Source organism: Amblyomma mixtum, chromosome 1 (genome assembly GCF_055824585.1).
Source record: "Amblyomma mixtum isolate Tamu chromosome 1, ASM5582458v1, whole genome shotgun sequence".
Taxonomy (NCBI): Eukaryota; Metazoa; Arthropoda; class Arachnida; order Ixodida; family Ixodidae; genus Amblyomma; species Amblyomma mixtum.
In genome coordinates, this window is record NC_143012.1 from 48,449,124 (window position 1) to 48,471,811 (window position 22,688).

General features: G+C 48.7%; 1 protein-coding gene across 4 annotated transcripts in view; it reads right to left on the bottom strand.

Moving 5' to 3' along the window:
- LOC149366269 (uncharacterized) overlaps nt 1-22,068 on the bottom strand; it is a 36,702-nt gene extending 14,634 nt beyond the window's left edge. The window contains exons 1-4 of one of the 4 annotated variants that reach the window (XM_089549987.1): nt 9,644-10,347; nt 6,158-6,360; nt 3,021-3,177; nt 658-880 (exon numbers count right to left, since the gene is read on the bottom strand). In XM_089549987.1, the coding sequence (XP_089406113.1) occupies nt 658-880; nt 3,021-3,177; nt 6,158-6,360; nt 9,644-9,719 (659 nt within the window). In that variant the 5' untranslated portion in view covers nt 9,720-10,347. Of the gene's footprint in view, nt 1-657; nt 881-3,020; nt 3,178-6,157; nt 6,361-9,643; nt 10,348-15,792; nt 16,208-21,758 lie in introns of those variants that run through there. The other 3 variants (XM_089549992.1, XM_089549985.1, XM_089549995.1) reach the window with 3 other exon arrangements.
- Nucleotides 22,069-22,688: the final 620 nt, after the last annotated feature.

Consider the following 22,688-nt stretch of genomic DNA (forward strand, 5'->3'; position numbering starts at 1 on the left):
GAGATTAAATTACATTAGATTAGATTACATTACATTGGATTGGATTGGATTGGACTGTATAACCGATGCATCACCACAAGTCTAACCAAAAGCACCACCACCAGCTACACTACCAGCTGAACCATGGCGTAGGTACGGATATTGCTTTCGCAATTACCGGGATTACCCAAGCTAAGCCACAGCGAATTTTTTCGTTTCACTATGAGAAAGGTGACTGTAGCATTCCAGTGGAAGCAGCGGCCAAAACCGTCCTGTGCAGGGCACAGGCTCACAGGAGCGAACAGGACGGTGTCTTATGACAGCGTCCTAAGCCCCGGTATACACCTACAACAACGTGAACCCCCGGTTTACACCTACCTTAAAGTGAACAAGGGAAGAAAAAGCCTCGTAGTGCTTGCCAACATTTCTTCGTCTGGGGAAGACAAGTCCTCCTGTCGAAACGATGGCAACCACCCCAAGGATTTCACCTCTCCTGTTCACTTTGTGATTACCGAGAACCATCTGCCCAGCCTCTCTCGATCATGGACTGGTACACAACTGGCAATCGAACCGGCTTTTACTGAGTCACAAATGTCGTTACAGCAGCCGCTGCTCGCACTCAAGCCGGATGCCTCCACAACCCCTTCCCCTCCCAAAGAAAGAGAGCAAAGGACTCACTGGAGCGCCCTGTACACATGTTGCACACGGAGCGCCCTTTGCGGACTCTCGTGGATGACCTGTGCCACCAGCTGAACCAGTTTTCCCGGAGGCCTGCGAACCTCGGTGCCAGCCGGGAGCAGCTCGGCCAGGGGACCCGGAGGGAGTTTGGGCACCGTGCACTTGTCTTCGGGGCTCGCCATGTGGCGGGAGCTTCTGGAACGCTTGCCGGGCGCTGAAGAAGCTGCCCGACCACGCCAGGTGATGCCACGGTTAGAGTTCACTTCGAGGCTTAGCGGAAGTGTTTCCTTACACGCGAAAAGCAGCCAAGAATTGCGCGTTGAGCTCCTTCCGTCAACCAAGACAGCCCTCCTTAGTTTGTCAGTCTGCCCAATTCCGTGGCCGGACTTAAGTGGGGCGGAGGGCGCCCATCACAAATTCGGCCCTGGCTACACAAGGAGAGACGTGACACATTGGGGACATTTAAATGCCGAGCCAAGGGTACGCTCTGAACAGGAAGGAGTAGAAAGGGCGCAAGCTGTCTTTCACCGAACTACCTTTTATAAAAGAGTGCCCGCTTGTAGACAGCTTACCACCGTTTACTCTCCTATAGGTGTATTCGTGTTTAAAGTCTATGCGCCATTTCCAGAAACGCCACAACTTTCTAAAGCAACGAGAGTACCATGCAAAACCCAATGTACAACAAGAGCCGCGTAAACTTGTAACCTGTCAGCCCTTTATAAACGATCTGAAGTTCTAAATAGAAAGTTTAGGTTGTTATTTTCATCTTCGTTATTAGGTAATAGGCGCAGAGCTCGGCCTGAAGAGCTCATGACACTGAACGCCGTTATTTGCTCGACAAACTCGGCATCCCGGCCCTAATTTTCTAGCTCTACATTCGCTAAAGCAAACAAGTTTTCGTTCTTTCGACCCACAGTAACAAAGTGGAATGAGATAGCTAATGCACTTGACCGTGAGGTCTAACCAGATCGCGCTCTTATTGCCTTTCAGGGCGTAAGCTCTACATCACGACCAAAGCTGCTAAAGCCGATTCTCCACTGAAGCCTTGACCTTGACTAAATAAACAGAGAAAATAAATTTTCCCGCGACTGGGATTCGAACCCGTGCGGCGCGAACAAAGCAGCTTCGCTGCCAACTGCGCGAGAGCAAGGTGCTATCACCGCTCTTTTTTGTTGCGCAAGCAATACAACTCGAGCTCGGCTCGTCGCCTATGCTCGTGGCAGTGCGACTACCAAACGACCTTGAGTTGTTCTTGGCTAGCAACCGCTTCAGCTGGGCTCCCAACAGATGCGCGAGAGGTTGCCCGGGAAGAGCTACATGGGTCGCAATATCCTGACGGGTGGCTGGGATAGAAAACGCCCCAGCCAGTGCAGGGGCACATCGTTTAACCGCTGTGTCACTGTGCTGGTAGTGGTATATGAGGACTCGCCGCCATCTATGAATCTTAAGTAGGAATTAGCAATTCAGTATACATGGGGATTAACCCACTATAGATACCATGTCAAACCCCTAAGGCGGAGTTTAAGTGCCCCCTCCAATTTTGGCAGCGTTGGCAGCGGTGGTGAACTTGCCCGCGCGTGAGTCCAGACGATCTGAGCACCTGATTTTAGTTTGCGTGGCTACCACGGCGAGGCGCGTGGCGCTGAACATTCTAAGATACCGCTAGTAATTGTGAACGTTGGGCACACAGCACAGATTTTCAGTTGTCCGTCATAACCAGTCGAAGGGAGCGGAGAAACTATTGCACAGGCCTTTGTAGCGCCTTTGAAACAGCATGTGCTATATCTAGCGCTGTACTCGCGCAGAATGTGGCCTACAGATCGCGCCAGTTGTTGTTGACCACTAAACTTTCTAAAATATAGGGTCGGTCAAAAGTTTCAGACCACAGGGTCTGCTTTTGAGCCCCTTGGCGGGACATTTACGTCACCGTCGAAGTCCCATGGAGCAGGATAAGCATCACTCTCGTCTCACAGAACATTGTTAGAGTAATAGTCGTGTTAAGGGCTGGACTATGCCGCTTGAAGACAGGCCCTGTTGCCAGCAGAAAGCATCCAAGTCATGCGGCAAAGCCGCAGAGCGAGACGAGCTTTCCGAAGGCTCTCACTTGGTATATTTATACAAATCAGCAGCGTCCACGGTAAACTATGCGCGAATGAGACAGCGGATGGTAATCGCTCGGTGATTACCCCGTCCGAGTTGCGCAGTATCGCGTCTCCTGCAGACATGATGTACGGCTTTGCCGCATGACTTCGACGCTTTCTGCTGCAACTTGGCAGGCCTATGACAAACTCTAGGTACTTATAATACAGTAACTCTAGTGACCACGAAAACCTGCGTTCTAAAGTGGTGCATGTCTCCCTCACCGCGGCGTCGCTTCCCGGCGTCCGAGTCGCCGTGAGCCCGGGAAGTGCAGCTGGGCAGGGACGACTCCCTGTCCCTGGACGAGATTACTGTAGAGAGGTCTGGCAGGATATTGTCCACATAGTGTTGGGCCAACTCATCCATGACGTCTTCGTTGAACTGCACGTAGGACAGAGGCGAGGATGAGAGACTAAGACTAGAGGTTCTGACCTGCAGGCTAGGTTCCTTACATGCAGCCACGAACAAAAATTCTATCGTCACAACAGGCCGAGACGGGAAGGGCTCGGCCAAGCGGCTTAGGCTGGCGGAGGATTTCGTGAACGAGGCACAAGCACAATCAGCGCTGCATCGTTGGCGGACGGCGTTAGTTTCAAACGAACACCCGTTGATTCTAGGAACGGCGCGCCGTACCCTCCCATAATAAGCCCAACGGAGATGAGGAGAGAGGACGTGAGCGATTTCAGACTTTTGCTGAGATATGAGGCGTGAGTTTTTTTTCCCGCCTTCTCGAGGAATCGTCTGCCTGGAATTCCGCCGTTGTTTCAGGTTGTGGTTAAGAGAGTGTCTCCCTGAAGGAGGGTCTTGCAAACATTTCGACACTCTATAGAGTTTCCATAACATTTTGCTTATAAAGACTATAGCCTTTCTATAGAGAAATCCTATAGAGTAGTCTATAGGCAAATCAAATCCTACGGACGTTCTATAAATAATCTGTAGATATATGGCCACGCAAGTTTGGTAGAATTTTTTATACAGTGTCTATAGACTGCGGAAAAACAAATATAGATATCTATAGGAAGGGAATAGAGTCTATAAAATGTCAAAAGACAGTCTATAGACTACTTTTTGTGGGGACAAGCCGATGAGCGTTTTTTCCGCGAGAATGGAGACTGTGGGGAGGTATCAGGGAAATTCGCATGCGTTGCAGGACCGATGTCGATATTCTACATGTACAACAACGACCTTGCGCGGTGACTTAACCGAAGGCGGCCATAACATCAGCGGATCGTTTCCCGAGCGTTCAGCAAATACCACGAAGCGCCTTCTGTAGGGCTGCTTGGTTTTGCATCGTCGGTTCTGGCAGCGCCGCGATTCTCCACACTTCTACCAGCCGTTGTCTTTGCGCGCTGCCCGAACCAGCAAACACTGAAAGCCTCAGCATTTTTCGCGGAATGCCAATCAAATATACTTGCCTATCCTTGGTCGCTCATTCAGAAACAACGGCAAATCGGAAGCACAATGAACGTGAACAGCCACTGCGAGCTTCAGGGTAACATTTTCTGCAGGGGGCTACACTGCACACTCGGAGAAGGCACGCTGACGAGTTGACCGGATAGAAAGTTGTCGTTAACAAGCGTTGTGCCCTTACGAGGATGGTCTAGACAGTGTCTATAAACTTCTTATAGGCGCTGCAGCCATGCTATCATCATCATCATCATCTCTACGCCCACTGCAGGCAAAGACGTCTCCCGTGTCTCTCCAATTAACCCTGTCCTTTGCCAGCTGCGACTACCGTATCCCCGCAAACTCCTTACTGCCCACCTAACTTTCTGCCGCCCGCTCCTGGGAATGCCTTCTCATGCAGTTCACTCATTTACTGTTGATAACCAGCAATTGTCTTTAATTCGCATTACATGCCCTGCCCAGGCCCATTTCTTCCCCCTGATTTCGTACAGGATGTCACTGACCAGTGTTTGTTCTCTCACCCACTCCACCCGCTTCCGATCTCGTAATGTTACAGCCGTCATTTTTCTTTTCATAGCTGGCTGCGTTGTCCTGAACTTAAGTTAAAGCAATTTCGTTAGCCTCCCCGTTTCTTCTCCATAAGTGAGTACCGGTAAAATACAACTCTTGTATGCGTTTCTCTTGAGGGATATTGCTAAACTGCCATTCATAATCTCAGATAACCTTCCATATGCAGCCACCATGGTGGCTCAGTGCTTATGTCGGCTGCTGACCCGAAAGCGCGGGTTCGATCCCGGCCGCGGTGGTCGAATTTCGATGGAGGCGAAATGCTAGGACCCGTGTCAGGCTGTAACCACTGCATTATAAAAATAACAAGGAGACAGCCAGCTCATTTATTTCACCGACCACTGCGAGAAGATATTTTTTTTTGGTAAATGACGCGGCTGTCCATTTTTTATATGTCGTCAATAATAACCGCCGCGTTCATCTCCATGAAGGCCAATAAAAATGCTATCCCCACGGGCTTGAGCCTAATTGATCTCTTGGTCCGGAGAGCAGTGCCGTCATATACCTGCGCTGACGTCATGTAGATTTGGTACGGGGGTGGTTATTCAGGGCGGGCCGGCGCGATTCCCCTACATACATACAAACATACATACGTACATACATACATACATACATACATACATGCATACCATGATACATGTATACATACATACATGCATACATACATACCATTATACATGCATACATATATACATACATATATACAGACATTCATACATACATACATACATACATACATACATACATACATACATACATACATACATACATACATACATACATACATACATACATGCATACATACATGCATGCATGCATACATACATACATACCATTATACATACATACATACATACATGCATACATGCATACATGCATACATGCATATTTACATACCATTATACATACATACATACATACCATTATACATACATACATACATACATACATACATTTATACATACATACATACATACATACATACATACATACATACATACATACATACATACATACATACATACATACATACATACAACCCCTAGGAACGGCGAATATTTTGTGAGATTTCCGACAAGTTATCTGTCACTGTGCCCTGTACTCAACGGCCTCCGGCGAAAGCTACAATGTCAAAAATACGCAGCTCACCGGGTCTGCTTCCGCTCGTGCAATGTGGCTCATTGTGCACCTTCAGCGTTCTAAATGTCTCCTACGTTCGAGGAACTCACGTTCTCACTAGTTCCCACCTTAGGAACTCCCAAAGGTGTTAGAGCGTCCCAGTGCATATCTTAGATGCGCCAGAGCTGCACATTTTCGACAAAGGCTAAACATATGCCAATGCAGCCGGACGCGAGATCGAGGAATGCCGTGTCCGGCTCCTCATCACCTCTGCCGGCAGCCCCTCCTCGTTGGCGGCGTCGTCGACCTCCGTCGCGGCCCCTGGCGGTGGTGCCCGAGCCTCGGCCGAGGGTCCTGGATCCTCTCTCCTCGCCCTCCTGGGGGCGCGACCCCGGCCACGACGCGGTCGTTCCTCGCCGGATTCATCAGCGTCCACAATGGCTTCTTGCCTGCAGGCCCTCTCTGGACGTGCTGCGTTAATTGGTGGGATAGCAGGTGTTGGTTTGCGGGATACTTCACCTTGCGCACACTACGCTGCAAACACGAATACGCCTGGATGGGAGTAAAAAGGTAAGTAAGCTGTCCTCTAGGTGGCGCTAGAAGACAGCTTACCGCCTTTTTACTCCTTTCTGTCTTCAACGCCGTTTTGATCATTCATGTGTACATCTATTTCGCCATTTACCATTTCCAAAGGCATGACATGGATGAAATTGACGACAAAGCCCATGTGGTTATATACAATTTTCTGTTCTAACGAATAAAATAAGAGAATGGGAAGGAACGAATCTCGCGGCTCTTTCGAACGGCTCAATAAAGTCAAAGGAGCGATTGTCGTTTATAATATCAAACGGCTGCAAATTACAATTTTGGGAATTACGAATAAAAGAATACCGCGTGAATTTCTCTCGGGCAGTTTTTCCATTTTTTCTATTAATACTGTGTCAAGAGATCGGGTTTGCCTAAGTGCGATCTAGAACAGTTTACAGCAGCCGGAACAGTTCTGGTTTCGTAATAACCTTCATAGAGAGGCGTGGTAATGGGATGAGATGAGAGGACTTCGTCTGGATTTTAAAGGGCTTTTATTGGATCGCCACTTTACAAAGCACCTGTGTATTCCACGGAAAACAAAAAGCAAAAGCCATGCGTTCAGCAACGAATGAAGCAAGGAGAACGCAGTCAACGCCAGAGCAACACGCGAAGCAATAAACGCCACGCCACAGACAACGCCACAAAATACAACGCAGCACCAGACATCACCACAACGTGTCACGCCAGACCCTGTACAAGAGGAAACCTCTGCCGAAGCTTCATTTTAATGGTGAAATCGATTCGTGCTCTATATCCAAGCCAAACTGGCCGTTTGGAACACCCCGAGGCAAGGAACTCATCGAATAAGACACGTGTACTGTAGTCGCTTCCACCTTTTCTTGGTGATCCGATAGGCTCATAGAAGCAGCTTTAAGCAGTCCAGTGGAGCGACGCGTACGCCGTGTTAACAGCGCAGGTTCCTCAATATACTTCACAGTATCATGAAGCGCCACAAAGCGTTATGATGTGAAGGCAAAGACACCTGCAATTATACAGAAGGCCAAAGAACCCCTTTAGCACCATCTGTCGAAGCTTCGCTTCAGATTCTCCAACCTGTCCTTCTAGTAGGCGACAGTCATCTTTTTCGATATTGCACTTCGAAGGCGTCGTCGCTATCTTCCCCAGGAGGTGGCTCATATATAATAACCTTGCATTATCAGTGGCACTACAAAGCCCGCTTCGACCGACGAACGACGGTGCGACGTACGGTGAAGCCTACAGGAGTAAGAAAATACTAAGTGGAGAGCCATCGGACAAGTATTTTGGGGCATCTTAAGCAAGTCTCTGTCGAACACAAGACAGCACACCATGCCCCACAAGGAAGTTTCAAGGACGGTTCACACCACACCATGGGCAGCCGTACCGTAAAGCTGTCCTACCGAGCGGGACGCACTGGAAGCGAACCCGGGTCCTCTCCTCGCTCTCTTTAGTGCTCCGTCTTTGTCGTATGTCCGCCGCAGTTTTCATTTCAGGCTTCAGAAGGCTGCATTTTTCTCCTATTTGAAGGGTTATAAAACCTTCGGAGCCTTGCGACATCCACTCTTTGGCGTAAAGCGAGGTTGAGCTCCGCAGTATAAAAAACGATTAATCGGCGCCGGTGGCTGACGCTGACACACCGGGCCATAATGAAGCGGGTTGAAGAAATGCTGCAAGGAAAGAATTGGTTATTTAGTAAAGGCTAGTAAGTTTCACTCGAGAAAACGCCGTAGGCAATAAGTCGTGCTAAACTGGAGATCTTCATTAATTGCTACCAGAGGGGGCCCTACATCGTGAGCAGCCATTCCAGAAGGCCGGGTTTTTTGCATGCAGCGTTTATTAAATTGAGGCTGCCGGTGCAGCTACCGAGCTCTCAGACTAATGCTAATCCGCGAAGGCACAAAAGCCTCCCATGATTCGCCACCTACCATAGGTGATCCGCACCGCATAATGTATCTTTATCACAAAGGCCGCGGGTGATTTTGCATGATTGTCGGCTGGGGCATGCCTGATACGATAACGTTTCTACCTTGCAGCCAACGCCTCCATTCCACCATGATTTCTGTTCGTCATAAGTTCTTTTCGGGGAGTGAATGTCATCACATTGTTCCTGTCATCTCGTGGCCACTGGCTACTAGACCAATGACCGAGGTATCGTTCGGCTGCAGCGCAAGGTTAGTTATGTTTTTTTGTCCCTCCAATGCATGATTTCCTGCATCATTTTACGCTTTCATGACTCCACTTTGTGGCACCTATTTTTTTACCTTGCTCTTCATCAAAGGACATTCACTTACTCCTCAGTAACAGTATGCCACTCCTGATTCTCGGCCGATGCCCTAGTGGTAGCACATCACCTGTTATTTTCCAGCGAAACAACGGCTTGCTTCTTTTTTGCCAGACATGCGAAGAGACGTAGCCTTCAACAATGGGTCAGATGTTATGAGAAAGGATGAGGACCACTGAACAAAGCGTGGAGGCATCGAACCCTTGTGCATAAATTACGCACGTGGAGCCTTTTTAGCAGCAGCGAAACTCTCCCATAGCCTGATAGGGGCTCTGTCTCAAGAGAGGGGTCTGTGAGGAGAAATCAGCCTTCAAGGACAGGCGCTGTCAGCGTCGATGTGAATGTGAGGTGAGTGGCCTCAATGACGGGAAATACGAGGTCTGTTAGAAAAGTATCCGAGTTTATTTTTTTTTTTTTGCGAACACCTGTTGGATATGAAACAAGCGCGCTTACAGCAGCCCACCTTGAACCCTCGTGCGCATGCACGAATTTTTTCCCGCCTGCCGATAGCGTCAGTCGCTAGGAAGCAGCGTTTGAGTGAGGCAGTGCGCAGTGCTCTCGTCGGTTTTTTGTTGCAAGGAAAATGGCGGAGCGAGAGGAGCAGCGCTACTACCTCAAATTTTGCCAGAAACTTGGCGATAGCCAAGTGGAAACCATTCGAAATGTTCACACGGCTTTCGGTGATGATGCTGTGAGCAGCACACAGATTAAGCAGTGGTGCAACAGGTTTAAAGACGGCCGCACATCTGTGGAGAGAGAGCCACGCTCCGGTCGGCCATCAACATGCCGAAATGACCAGGTCATTGCCGAAGTGAACGCTGTGGTGATGCGGGACTGCTGTGTGACTATGCGAGAAATTGCGGAAGAGTTGGACATCAGCAATTTTTCTGCACATTCAATTATCACCGAAGATTTGGCCATGGAGAGAGTTGCGGCGAAATTCGTGCCGAAGCTGCTGACGGTGGACAAAAAGCAGCTTCATGTTGAAGTCTCACAGGAGATGCGTGATTCCACAAACAGTTACCCTGACTTCACCGACGCCGTAATCACTAGTGACCAGTCTTGGGTGTACGGGTACAACCCGGAAACCAAATCCCAGTCGTCACAGAGTACGCATTCAACGTCACCAAGACCAAAGAAGGCCCGCCAAGTGCGCAGCAATGTCAGTGATGCTGACTGCTTTTAAGCATGAAATGCTTTTAGCCCCCGTTGTCGGCAGTGTGGTGACGTCACGCCGAGACCGAGAGCCATCATCCGGGCACTGAAATCCACTCATCCGGGCACTGAAATCCACTCATCCGGGCACTGAAATCCACTCATCCGGGCACTGAAATCCACTCATCCGGGCACTGAAATCCACTCATCAGGGCACTGAATTCCAGTCATCCGGGCTCTGAAACGAGAACATCCGGGCACCGTACGAGACTTAACGAGATTTAACGAGACTCTCTAAGCCCTCCTACGCGACCGGCATGCAAGCGCTGGTTGGTCTCCAAACGAGACAAAAAATAACTGCTGCCAGTGCCTTCTCAATGTTTATCAAGATATCAGTGGAGCTGTGGGTTTGATAATGCACGGAGTTATAATTTCCGATTTCTAATAACGCGTGCAAAAAGCACATAAATGCCACGTTACACTTCGTTGTCATACGTGATCCGGGGGAGAAGCGCTGCGTTCAAAGGGCAAGGCATCGCGCCGAACGGGTGGTGGCGTTCCTCCCTTCCTTTACGGTGCGGTTCGGGTGTCCACCGAGATGGCAGAGAATTACTGCGCCATTTCCTTTCCTCAAAAAACCTTGCGTTCAAATGGCAAGGCATCGCGCTGAACGGGTGGTGGCGTTCCTCCCTTCCTGTACGGTGCGGTTCGGGTGTCCACCGAGATGACATTAGGCCCGTAAACATTTCATGCTTACTCTACTCTCGTTTACGGGAGAGGCAGAGATTTTTTTGACTCCCTCTGTGTGGCACACCACGAGTACGCACCCCACAGGATCAAAGAATGACTAAAGAGTACTACCGGGATGTCCTCCATCGCCTACGTGGTGCTGTGCGGCGCAAGAGACCGGAATTGAGGTCAACAAGAAATTGGCGCATCCATCGCGGCACTGCTCCTGCACATTCCTCGCATTTGATTCAGACTTTTCTGGCGAAAAACCAGACTACTGTTGTTCAACAGGCTCCTTACTCTTCAGATATGTCCCCCTACGACTTCTGGCTGTTTCCTAAAATCAAGAGGCCATTGAAAGGAGCGCGATTTCAGAAAAGAAAGGACATTATGGCTGCAACGACAGCAGAGCTAAATTCCATTCCGAAAAGGGCCTTTTCGGAATACTTCCAAGAATGGCAGCACCGCTGGGAGATGTATATGGAGTCCCAAGCAGACTACTTTGAAGGTGATTAGGTTTCTAACGCTCCAGTTATGCCAGTTTTTTTTCTTCGGCCAAAGGTCGGATACTTTTCTAACAGACCTCGTATACTGGCGGCGAATGTAGACAAAGGCGCCAAATAGCTGGCCGTGCTCATATACCAGGTGTATCACCTAAGATGGTCAAAATTTTTTTTACAGGCTTTTTTTGTCTTATGAGCGCTTTTTTACACCCATTGCACTGTATGCGGTGCACCGCGTCAGAATACAGCTAAGACCTGCGAACTAATGAGCTCGTTACCTGTTACTGAATATTTCGTTTTCCAGCTATTCTTATTAACGCTCTCCTTAGTTACTCAGCGGCGTGTAGGCCACCGTGAGTAATAGCCACATCAGTTTTTAGAATTTCGAAAACGTAGTTACCCTCGGCGCTGTGGCCCAACGGATTTTGTCTATATCGCGCCGAAATGCATGTGCTTTCGAGAAGGATGCCGACCAGGCAACCCCTCCAGTGCGCGAACATCGTCGAAATAGCCAGAACTTCTTCCGCCAGAGCGCCGAGGGTAATTGCGTTTTCGAAATTCTAGAAACTAAAGTGGATGCAACTTATTGTGGGCTACACTTTCTCGCCAATAAATAAGGTTACCAAAAATATTAGTTAATAATTTCATTTTTCACAATCAGTTAACCAGCCTACTTTTTAACACGCCTCTGTGGAATTCTGACGAGCTAAAGCGCTGACCAAGCTTTGCCGAAAAAAATCACTTTACCAACTCAAACAAGCCCTTGTCACACTATATTTAAAAATTGCTGAAGGTTTAGGTTTATAGGGTTTAACGTCCCAAAGCCACTAAGGCTATGAGAGACGCCGTAGTGGAGGGCTGCGGAAATTTCGAACCCCTGGGGTTCTTTAACGTGCACTGACGCCGCACAGTACACGGGCCTCTTGAATTTCTCCTCCAAAGAAATTCAACCGCCGCGGCCGGGATCGAACCCGCGTCTTCCGGGTCAGGAGCCGAGCACCATAACCACTGAGCCACCGCGGCGGCGTTAAAAATTGCTGAACGTCTTAGGCGAAATGCCCGGTATACTTCCGAGGTGCGGCATTGAAGAAATTTGCACAATATATATGTCCAACAGAATCCAAGGTGCGGCAGGTTTGGAGTGAGGTTCAGTTCTCTAAGGAGCTCTTTCTCGCCAACTTTTAGAAAATGTACTGCTCTCTGACTAGTACGGTAAGATCCGTACCCTTACAAAAATTTTTTTAGACAGTCGACAGACTGTTCACACACTTCTGTCTAAAAAGTGTATTGACTCTCTATAGACGAATCTTAGAGAACATTCAACAGGGAATACAAATGCTATAGACAGACTATAGACAATATACAGGTTTATGGCCATACACTTTTAGTACACCTTTGTCTATGGACGCTGTATGGAACGTGAATAGACAAAAAGGAATATCTATAGCAAGACAATAGAGTCTATAAGAAGTCTATAGACTCTCTATAGACCATTTTCACTCGGGTATTGTCTCTCTCCCATTCAGGAGCTCTCAGAAAGGTGGGAGGGCTCTTTACGGCGGCAGTCGAAAAGGGCATGCGGATTCATTCACTAGGAGAGAGGTCTAAGCACTTGTCTACAAATATCATTGTTCTTGCCAATGCAACCGGGATGCGTACTCGCGAACAGCTGAGCGAAGACGGTGTCGTAGCTTTGCTCTTGTGCTTCGGACGTTCGGTAAGTTCCCTCTACTGGCCATTTTCCAGCTGATAGCCAAATTCTCGAAGAGCGGCATTATGTATCTCAACCATGTTTCGGGAAGCTACGTTTCGAAAGCCCATAAAATCTGGACAAGCGCTTCTAGTTCCCAGTTCTGCCACTTCGCGCCGCGCGACGCTGAACGCTAAAATTAATGGTAGGAATTTCGAATTCGAGTACATATTATTACTAACAAGCACATTTTGAAATTCCCGAAAATATTGTCCGCAAGGCTGGACCCTCAGAAAATGGGGAGTCTTTTTTTTTTTTGTAGCGAAACCTACCCTGGCCACGAACTTGCGATTCCGCTGTAGCAGTGCTCCGAGGAGGCACACAGATCGACCCTGAGTCCCTGCCTAGCAACGGCTGCAGCTGGCGGTCGCCGCGCCATCTGGCATGACGTCACACCATGCGCCTCGCAGCGGAGCCGCCGCCACCGTTCGGTATGACGTCACACCGCTTGCCTCGTCGTTGTGCTCGCCTTAGTTTTCGGCACGTATCACCTGGCATAACCGAGCTAAGCCACTGCCAACTTTTTCTCTCGACAAAGAAGAGTGAATAAATTGCTGGAACGCGGGCACAGTCACCGGGAGTCGATCTAGCGACCTCGCAGGCTGGTGGGTAAGTTGCCTCAACACCAATATGTGTGGAAGCGCAGCATTGTGCTCGTTATAATATAGCTTCGGTAAAATGTATTCACACTCTTTCCAGCCAAACAAATTGAAGGCTAATTCTCGAGAATAACTGTCTACCGCAATTTAACTAAACCTCTCACTCGATGCTATCATCACAGCTGCCGTAACACATATTCGGCACCTAGCAAAGCCTGCCAGAACTGAATGCGGCAGCTTCTGGGAATATCGCTCAATCATATGGGTCCCCGGCCACCAAGGCATGCCAGGTAACGAAGCCGCCCATGAGGCAGCCCGCGCACTCACTCACCGGGCACCAGGCGTCCCTTGGGAGGAGCTTAACCCAGATCACAGCCCTCTCCTTTCTTTTAAAGAAATTACTGAGCACTATCGTGCCTAACACCGGCGATACCCAGTTCCTATGAAAGGACTCGGTAAAGCTGGCGAACGAATTCTCCTCAGGCTCTTTACAAACACCCTGCTGTGCCCGGCAGTTCTCAAGCACTTTAATCCTTCTTTTGACGGCCGCTGCTCATTCTGTGGGGAGGTGGCCGACACCTTCCACATGGTTTGGGCATGCAGAAAAAATCCTTCTTTCCCCCAATCACCCCTTCCCCTACATGAGAGGACTGAGAGGCGGCCCTGCTCAGCTGCCAGGAACTATCGGCCCAACAAGCCCGGGTTCGGCGGACTTGTGTAGCGGTCTCGACCAACGGCATCCCGGAATGAGGGACTCCGACTAGTATTGTAAGGGGTGAGACCCATTAGGGGCCTCTCGCCGAGCACCTCTCTGTACATTACAAAATAAATGCTTTTCTCCTCCTCCTCTGGGAATAATAAAGCTAAAGTCATCGAAGTACTGAGCGGTGGAAGTTGCCCTAAACCATTTATTTTAATTAACACAATACTGAAATAAAAGCAGTTTTGGAAATAGTAAAAAAACGGTATTAGAAAAAGTAACAAATAACTCCGCTTTTTTTCGGTTTGGACACCGGCTGGGGCTTGCAGTTCTTCGATTTTTATTCGGCCGTATGCCACTAACTGTATTAAATGATATCTGAAAGATTCCGGGATTTTTACGCGGTCAGAAACAGAGTTAAGCACCCTTTGCAACTGCCTTAGGTGCATCCCGGGATGTCTCATCAAAATCTCACCCAGCCGTAGTCTGATAAGTTCACTTAGGAAGCCGGTCTAAATTTGCAATTTATAGAGACAACAAGAAATGCCGAGACAAACCGAGATATGTGAGGCAGATACGGCGCCATTTCCTTTCCTCAAAAACCAATTATTTATTGAATAAGGACGTGGGCAGGCTATCAATCAATCAGTCGATGAAACAATCAGTTGGTAAACTGATCAACATATCAACTTAAATAAATCAGTCAATCAATCAGTCGCGAGATCGATGAATCAACCAGTCAATGATTAATCAATCGGTCAATTGACCAGCATATCAAATTGAATCAATCAGTCAATCGGCTATTCAGGCAATCACTCAATCGATCAGTTGATCAATCAATTAATCAGTCAAAAGATTGATTCATCTTTCAGTTCATCAACACATCAAATTAAATTAATCAATAGACTGACCAATTAACCATTCAGTTATTCAGCGAAAGAATAAATAAATCTGTAAATCAAGTCAATACATAAATTAGTTTCAATCAATTTGTCAATTAAATTAATCAGTCGATCGACCAATAATATTGCCACATAGCCAATCGCCTGACCGACCAATCAGTGAAATTACTGATTATTCAGTTAAGTGATTGATGAATTGGTCGTGATCAACATATAAAATTCAATCAATCAATAGATCGACGAATCAGTCGTCCACTCAAGAATTCAATGAATGAATTAAATTATCAATAAAATCAATATACAAGTCAATCAAATTACTTATTAATAAGTCAACTGACTGAGCAATTGGTCAACTGATCAACATATCAACTCAATCAATCGATCAACCAATCAGTCAGTCGTCACTCAGTTGGTTTATCATCAGTTATTGAGTCGATCACAGAGTCTGATCAAATCAATCATCAGAACATTCAATTAAATGATCAATCCATGAGCCCCACCAAAGTGGTTCAATGTTTAGGGCGCTCGTCCGCTTGACCCGAAGACCGCGGTTTGTTCCCAGCCGCTTTTCGATGGAGGTGAATCAAATGGTGCCCGTGTACTGTGCGATACCAGCACACGTTAACGTAACCCAGGGGGCTGGATATTTATCCGAGGCCCTCCACTGCACTACCGTATTCCCCACAGCCCACGTCGCTTTGTGTCCAGCAGACTCACCGCCCGAGTTCCTGAAGCTTGTAGGCTCGCAAAAGTGGGAGATCTTGCCGGCCAGCTATAATGTGGTAGTACAAGCCTGGGTCACAGCACGAGCCCAAGAGCCAGCCTTTAGCACTGACTGATGCCCACCTGGTGGGTTCGACAGAACCCATCATCCCCAGTACCGATATTATGTCTGAGTGACTCACTGGAATGTTAAACCGCCATCTGCTAAGAAGGGGAGAAAATGGGACAAGTTTGCAATATTGCTAGGTTGAAAAAGGGTGTAAAAAAAAATTACCGACGATTACGTTACTTCCTAATGCGAAATTTGAGCGCAGCAAATAAGCTGTTTCACCTTTTCGATAGATTGAGGCAAAGAAATCGAGCAACACATGTATGCGCTATCACGGAATTAAGTTCGAGCCGGCGCTTTGACAACCGGAGACTGGCAGGAAGAGGGGGGCGGCGTGTACACCCAGCGGCAAACGATGGGGGCAGAAGCGCGCGCAGCAAGCGGACAACACGATAAAGGGAGCAGGGAAGAGATAGCAGCGACTGACTGATGCCGCTGACGCCGATAGTGAGTCAACCCCAGCTGCGGAGTTGGTTTCAGGGACAACGCCGCCGATGCCGACACAAACAATATGATACCCTCGCTTCCGCAGCGCTAAGAACCAGGTCTAGCCGTGGGAAGGTGGTCACGTATTCGTCGACGTGCCGGGGCCTACGTGAAATAACCGGCGCGTCGGCAACTGAAGAGCACCCTATCCGCCACACAAGAACAGGGGGGGGGGGGGGGGGGGACCCTTTCCTCCTCTTTATGCATGGCGGCGACGGTGTTCTATGCAGTCACGTTATCTTGACTCTCTAGCGGCGTCAGCGGCATCCAGCGGTATCAGTCGGTCGCTGCTAGCGCTGGGGGGATGAAAGGGGGGCGGAGCTGGTTACGAGGCCGACGACAACGCCGACGACGACGCGAAACCCAGGAACGGACGCCAAAGAGCTGCGCTCTAAAAAAAAAGAGGAAAGACATACGACTGCCTCAATTTGTAGCTGGACAAGTGTGACTAGCTCACTGGCTGAGTGGATACCTCAATCGCTCTGCGAGTAGGCGGTGGTAAAACTGGTAAATTGGTTTTTGAGAAAGGGAAATGGCGCCGAGATGTGACAGATACCGCGCCATTTCCTTCCCTCAAAAATTTATCAATGTTACCACCGCCTACGCACAGCGCGATTGAGGTGTCCAGTCAGCCAGTGAGCCACACTTGAAACCTCGCGGCCGAAAAGCGGCACGCTAATGACGTCATCGGCTCTTCAGGAGCAACTGGCCGCCAGCGTCCACTCCACCACCTACTACGAAGCGCGTTGAGGTGTCCACCCATGGAACCAGTTATGCGGTTTTCTTTTCCTCAATACCAACGGAGTCTAAACGTTAATTCCGCTAGTTTATGAGGAAAGGAAAAGCGCACAACTGCCGAAATTTGTAGGTGGACGCCAGCGTCTGCTCGCAGCGCGATTATTTCCACTGACACAGTGATGGTTGTTTTGGTTGGTTTATGGGGTTTAACGTCCCAAAGCGATCAGGCTATGAGAGACGCCGTAGTGAAGGGCTCCGGAAATTTCGGCCAACTGGGGTTCTTTAACGGGCAGTGACATCGCATAGTACACGGGCCTCTAGAATTTCTCCTCCAAAGAAATTCAGTGAGCCAGTTACACTTTCTCTCGCATTTAAGCATCATAAGTATTGCATAGATGCCCCCCTCATTTAATTCCCGGGTGCACAGCTTGCGCAGTTTCCACATCGCTGCACGCTAAATACGAAACCCAGTACAGTATCGTCATGAGTGACGAGCTCGCTTAACAAAACTAAGCGACCAATGGAATTCTAATTTGCAGTGCGATATGTTTTTCACGGGAAGCAAAAAAAAAAGCGCTAACTTAGGTGCGAGCGCTGCGCTTTACCGGAGCTTTTGTTAATGTATTAGAGGATAACAAGTAGTCTGTGGCCGCTGAGTGTTACCCCTTGTTAAATGTTAGATGCCCACGGGGAAACAGCAGTGTTTTCAATCGCCAAGATGGTGTATGTTGGATGGGTTATTTCTAACGTTCAAAGTGGCAGGCAAACTCCTGTTTCTACATTTCCTAACGGATCGATAAAGCGCGCGTGTATCAGACACGGACAGAGTGGTACCGGTGGGCACGCGTGTATCAGACACGGACAGAGTGGTACCGGTGGTACCGCGACCCTTCTGTGCGGTGTTCTGACTGTCATATGTAGGCATTGGAAAGGTGTATGGCATTGTGAATACGCCTAGTGGCAGTGTAAAGTAGCAGTGGCAGGAATGTAGTTATTACGCGATAGCGTAAGGAGCTCGTTCTGCTCAAAACCCCGCGTCGCCTGCCGTCCGGTGTCAGTCGGGAACAAAATCCCAGAATTGCTGAAATAAGAAGAAATAAAAAAATCTCTGCCGCTCCCGTAACCGAGAGTAGAGTAGGCATGAAATGTTTACGGGCATAACACATTGGTTGTAGATGGTACTAGTCAAAGTCTTGAAATGGGTCTAGAGTTCAACACTCCACACCACACATACTGTGCACTGGTCCATGTGGAGTGTCGGGGGAATCACTTCCGCCCTGCCTCGTCAGCTGTATCCGGTTTCTGTTTGCGTTTCATCTTTGTAATCGTTTTCATTCCTTGGTTATTTGTACCACTTTGCCTATGTGACATTGGTGACGTCACCACTGTATTACGTCATAGATAATTGATGATGAAGTAATGACAAATAGTGACTCCTTACTGATTAATGACTAAATACTGGTTTGGTTGGTTTATGGGGTTTAACGTCCCAAAGCGACTAAGGCTATGAGAGACGCCGTAGTGGAGGGCTCCGGAAATTTCGACCACCTGGGGTTCTTTAACGTGCACTGACATCGCACAGTACACGGGCCTCTAAAATTTCTCCTCCAAAGAAATTCAACCGCCGCGGCCGGGATCGAACCCGCGTCTTTCGGGTGAGCAGCCGAGCACCATAACCACTGAGCCACCGCGGCGGAATACTAATTTACTGCTAATTAATGACGCTTAAGCTTCGCCTTTACGAGTGGAACGCGACAGCGCTGCCAGGCAGTCCACGGAACGCCACCACCCGTTCAGCGCGATGCCTTGCTCTTTGTACGCGACTTTTCTGAGGAAAGGAAATGGCGCAGTAATTCTCTGTCATCTCGGTGGACACCCGAACTGCAACGTAAAGGAAGGGAGGAACGCCAACACCCGTTCGGCACGAAGATACCGGCGCTTGTATGCCGGTCCTGTAGGAGGGCTGTCTCGTTAAATCTCGTACGGTGCCCGGATGCTCTCGTTTCAGTGCCCGGATGAGTGGAATTCAGTGCCCGGATGTAGGCTCTCGGTCTCCGCGCGACGTCACCACACTGCCGACAACGGGAGCTAAAAGCATTTCACGCTTAAAAAAATCTCTGCCTCTCCCGTAAACGAGAGTAGAGTAAGCATGAAATGTTTACCGGCCTAATGTCATCTCGGTGGACACCCGAACCGCACCGTACAGGAAGGGAGGAACGCCACCACCCGTTCAGCGCGATGCCTTGCCATTTGAACGCAAGGTTTTTTTGAGGAAAGGAAATGGCGCAGTAATTCTGTGCCATCTCGGTGGACACCCGAACCGCACCGTAAAGGAAGGGAGGAACGCCACCACCCGTTCGGCGCGATGCCTTGCCCTTTGAACGCAGCGCTTCTCCCCCGGATCACGTATGACAACGAAGTGTAACGTGGCATTTATGTGCTTTTTGCACGCGTTATTAGAAATCGGAAATTATAATTCCGTGCATTATCAAACCCACAGCTCCACTGATATCTTGATAAACATTGAGAAGGCACTTGCAGCAGTTATTTTTTGTCTCGTTTGGAGACCAACCGGCGCTTGCATGCCGGTCGCGTAGGAGGGCTTAGAGAGTCTCGTTAAATCTCGTTACGTCTTGTACGGTGCCCGGATGTTCTCGTTTCAGAGCCCGGATGAGTGGATTTTCGTGCCCGGATGACTGGAATTCAGTGCCCGGATGACTGGAATTCAGTGCCCGGATGAGTGGATTTCAGTGCCCGGATGTAGGCTCTCGGTCTCCGCATGACGTCACCATACTGCCGACAACGGGAGCTAAAAGCATTTCACGCTTAAAAATTGGCGGGGGCTTAGCTTTGGTTAAGCCTGGTAGGTTGCGAAAGCAGGTGTTTTATACTGCATATGCAGCGCGTCTAGTGGGAAGAGAGCGGCGCGCAGTGGCGAGCGGCCGCCGTAACCCGACGAGCCGAGTTGGTAGCCCGTCTCCCGCTCCTGGTATGCCGTCACGCTATAACGTCACTAGCGCCTGTACGTAATTTCCTTTCCTCTAATTCATTTTAAGGCGAAAGCCTTTAATGGCGCAGGCTCGAGGTGTCCGTCCTTGCGCTGGAATCGTGCCAACTGTGGCCTTTCCTCCGCGCAGCGGCGCAACCTCCTGCCCAATTTCCTTTCCTCCAATTCATTTTCTTCACTACGGGCCCTTTTTGCGTTCCATCCTTCACTCCCATCCTTCACTCCCACTTCCTCCCTTCCTCTGCAGACGGATGACGGGTGTCCACCGAGAGACGCGAGACAGTTACTGCGTAATTTGCTTTCCTCAAATAGAGTTTTCATTTTCTTCACTACGGCTCCTCCATATTTCTTCTGTCACTCCCACTGACTGCTTTGTACGGGGCGGTTCAGGTGTCTACTGCGACGGTTGCTACGTCAGAGGTCATTCTAAAGGTCAAACGTGGCCACCGGCCGCCGCTACGCGAAAGGCCGTTAATGAGCGCAGCATTGCTTTCGCAATAAAATGTAAACGGACGAAGAAAGCATACAAGGAAAAGCCCCTTTCTAACCTTGCCCATATACTATATAGCGTACCAATCGATCAGTCGATCAGCATGTCAATACTAACAATCAATGAATCGTTAAAGTCAATCAATGTATCGATCAATTATTAGACACGATAGATCTGCCAAATAAATCATAGTTCAGTCAATCACTCAATGAACCGGAAAAATAAATGAAAACTAAATAAATCCCACTAAATAGCGTACTTCGCAAAATTTAACGAATAAGACTTGTCACAATCTGCCCAAACGTAATAATATTATACAAACTAATGCAGAACGTGGCCAAACCCGCTGAACAAAAAAAAAAATTATGCCTGCCAGGTGCGCCAAACATGGCGCCCTCGCCACCTCACGCCATGTTCGAAGAACAATCGCCATCACGCGCGGATGGCTAGCGCCATGCGTACCAATCAATCAGTCAATCAGTATATCAATAATATCACTCACCTAATCAATAAAATCAAACAATGAATCGATCAATTATTAGACACGATATACCACCCAAATAAGTCAGTGATGATTCAGTAAGTCACTCAATGAACCAACCAACCTATGAATGAACCAAAAAAAATAAATCAACAAAATAAATCAAACTACCATCCTTCCCTAAATTTAACGAATAAGTCATGTCATACTGTGACCAAACGTAATAGTATTATACAAACTAATACAGAACGTTGCTAATCTCGCTGAATAAAAAAATTATGCCGGACCGGTGCGCCAAACATGGCGGCCTCGCATCCTCACGCCATGTTCGAAGAACAAAGGCCGTCACGCGCCCTCGTTGAGCGGGGGATGGCTCGCGCCAAGCCAGCCCTCGCGAACTCGCTCAGCTGAGCGGGCGCCAGTGAAATACCATCACAAGCAACCGCGCAAATGCGCGAGCGAGCGCCAGTAAGGAGCGCACCTAAATAACCGCGCCATAGCGCGAAACGAGCAATAACACGCCGCGGATACATTGAACTGCGGGCACCGTACAGATAGGCTTAGCGCGGCCCGGTCCCGGTGACCTTGACGGCCCGGGGAGGACGAGAAAGTAGGTCAACATGGCGGCTGGCCGTCGTGCAGAACTCACCGCGCGGCTTGGCTCGGGGTCGCTCTGCACTCTTTCGCTTCGAATTCCTCTTTGCAGACGACCGTTTGCGCCTCTTGTTGTGCCTGAAGTCGTCGCCGTCCCAACTGCTGTCGTCGTCGTCCATACTTTGCTAATTCGAAAACAGCGAAATAAAACGGTTCAAAATGGGACACGTATCTGCTTTCAACCGTCCGTTACTAGAGTCCGTCAAGCTCTGAGGACTCTCTCTGTGAACAATTCCATATATAGGTGTCTTCCCTCCTTTCCCTCTTCTATCTGCCTTCAAGCCCGGCTTTGCAGACGACACCCCGCGTTCCTTTTCCCTCCTCCCGGGCGTGTGAAAGTCTCGCTCATTAACGTTCCGAACGCTATCGGGCGAAGTTAAACTGATGACTAATAAAAATAGCTAATAACTAAAAAGGCCCTCTGGCACAAGCCTTGGAGAATGTGTAAAAAACATGCGCCTACCCAACACACGCGTAAACAAATAAACATAAAAAGAAGCGCGTTAGAATCGGCGCGGCATCACCAAGCGTTGAACTTTAGGTGGACACCTGTACCAGCGCGATGGAGCCATGTCCATATATGGAATGGGAACGAACGCTGATTTCAATGGTCTGCGTTCGTTCCGTGCAACTTTAGCGGGTGTTTGGAGATGGGTTTTGCGACAGTTCTGGAAATCGGCGATTGTTTTTGAATTAATATTCTGCTTTAATTAAAGAAAATTGCGTTTCTCAGCACCATGGTGTCTTTGTTAGTTGGCCAATAGGTTAAGGATATCGACGAAGCCTAATAAAAAAAAAGACATGGAATGAAATTTTAATGCGGTGTGTCAGAGGAAGCGTATGGCGGGGACGGCTGCATTTTCGAGGCAAAATAAAAAGCTATATTACTTTCTTTGTGAAACACGAAAAGATGCAGCTAATTAGT